Below are 384 nucleotides of genomic sequence, written 5' to 3' on the forward strand. Positions count from 1 at the left end.
GCCCCCAGCTAGAGGCGGCCACTGGCCAGGGCCTCAGCCTGAGCTCAGGGATGGGGGGGTGCCCCCCAGGAGGGCGGGTCCCGGCTCCCCTGCGGGGCCTGTGGGCAGCGCCTGCCCTCCTGGAGATGCAGAGCTGCTCCCCCAGGCGCACTCGCTCAGGAAACCAGCTCTGGGGCACAGAGAGGGCGGGAGGGGTCCCCAGCCCCCCCATCCTCTGCAGCCCGGGCCCGGCCTCCACGGCCCTCTGAGCGCTGTGGGGGGGCTGCACCGAGCTACCTTGAGCTTGAACTCCAGCTCGGCCTGGAAGTGGCTCTTCTTGCACTCGATGGTCACCCGGCCGCCCAGCTCCATGGTCATGGTGCCGTACAGGATCCCTGCAGCACA

At 71.1% G+C, this 384-nt stretch overlaps 1 protein-coding gene across 1 annotated transcript in view; it reads right to left on the reverse strand.

Annotated features, from left to right (window-relative positions):
- LOC102759940 (oxysterol-binding protein-related protein 5-like) overlaps positions 1-384 on the reverse strand; it is a 79,407-nt gene that overhangs the window by 4,606 nt on the left and 74,417 nt on the right. The window contains exon 10 of the mRNA XM_015562386.1: positions 277-374. Coding sequence (XP_015417872.1) covers positions 277-374 — 98 coding nt within the window. The remainder of the gene's footprint in view (positions 1-276; positions 375-384) is intronic.

This window comes from Myotis davidii, unplaced genomic scaffold, assembly GCF_000327345.1.
Source record: "Myotis davidii unplaced genomic scaffold, ASM32734v1 scaffold3578, whole genome shotgun sequence".
NCBI classification, from domain to species: domain Eukaryota; kingdom Metazoa; phylum Chordata; class Mammalia; order Chiroptera; family Vespertilionidae; genus Myotis; species Myotis davidii.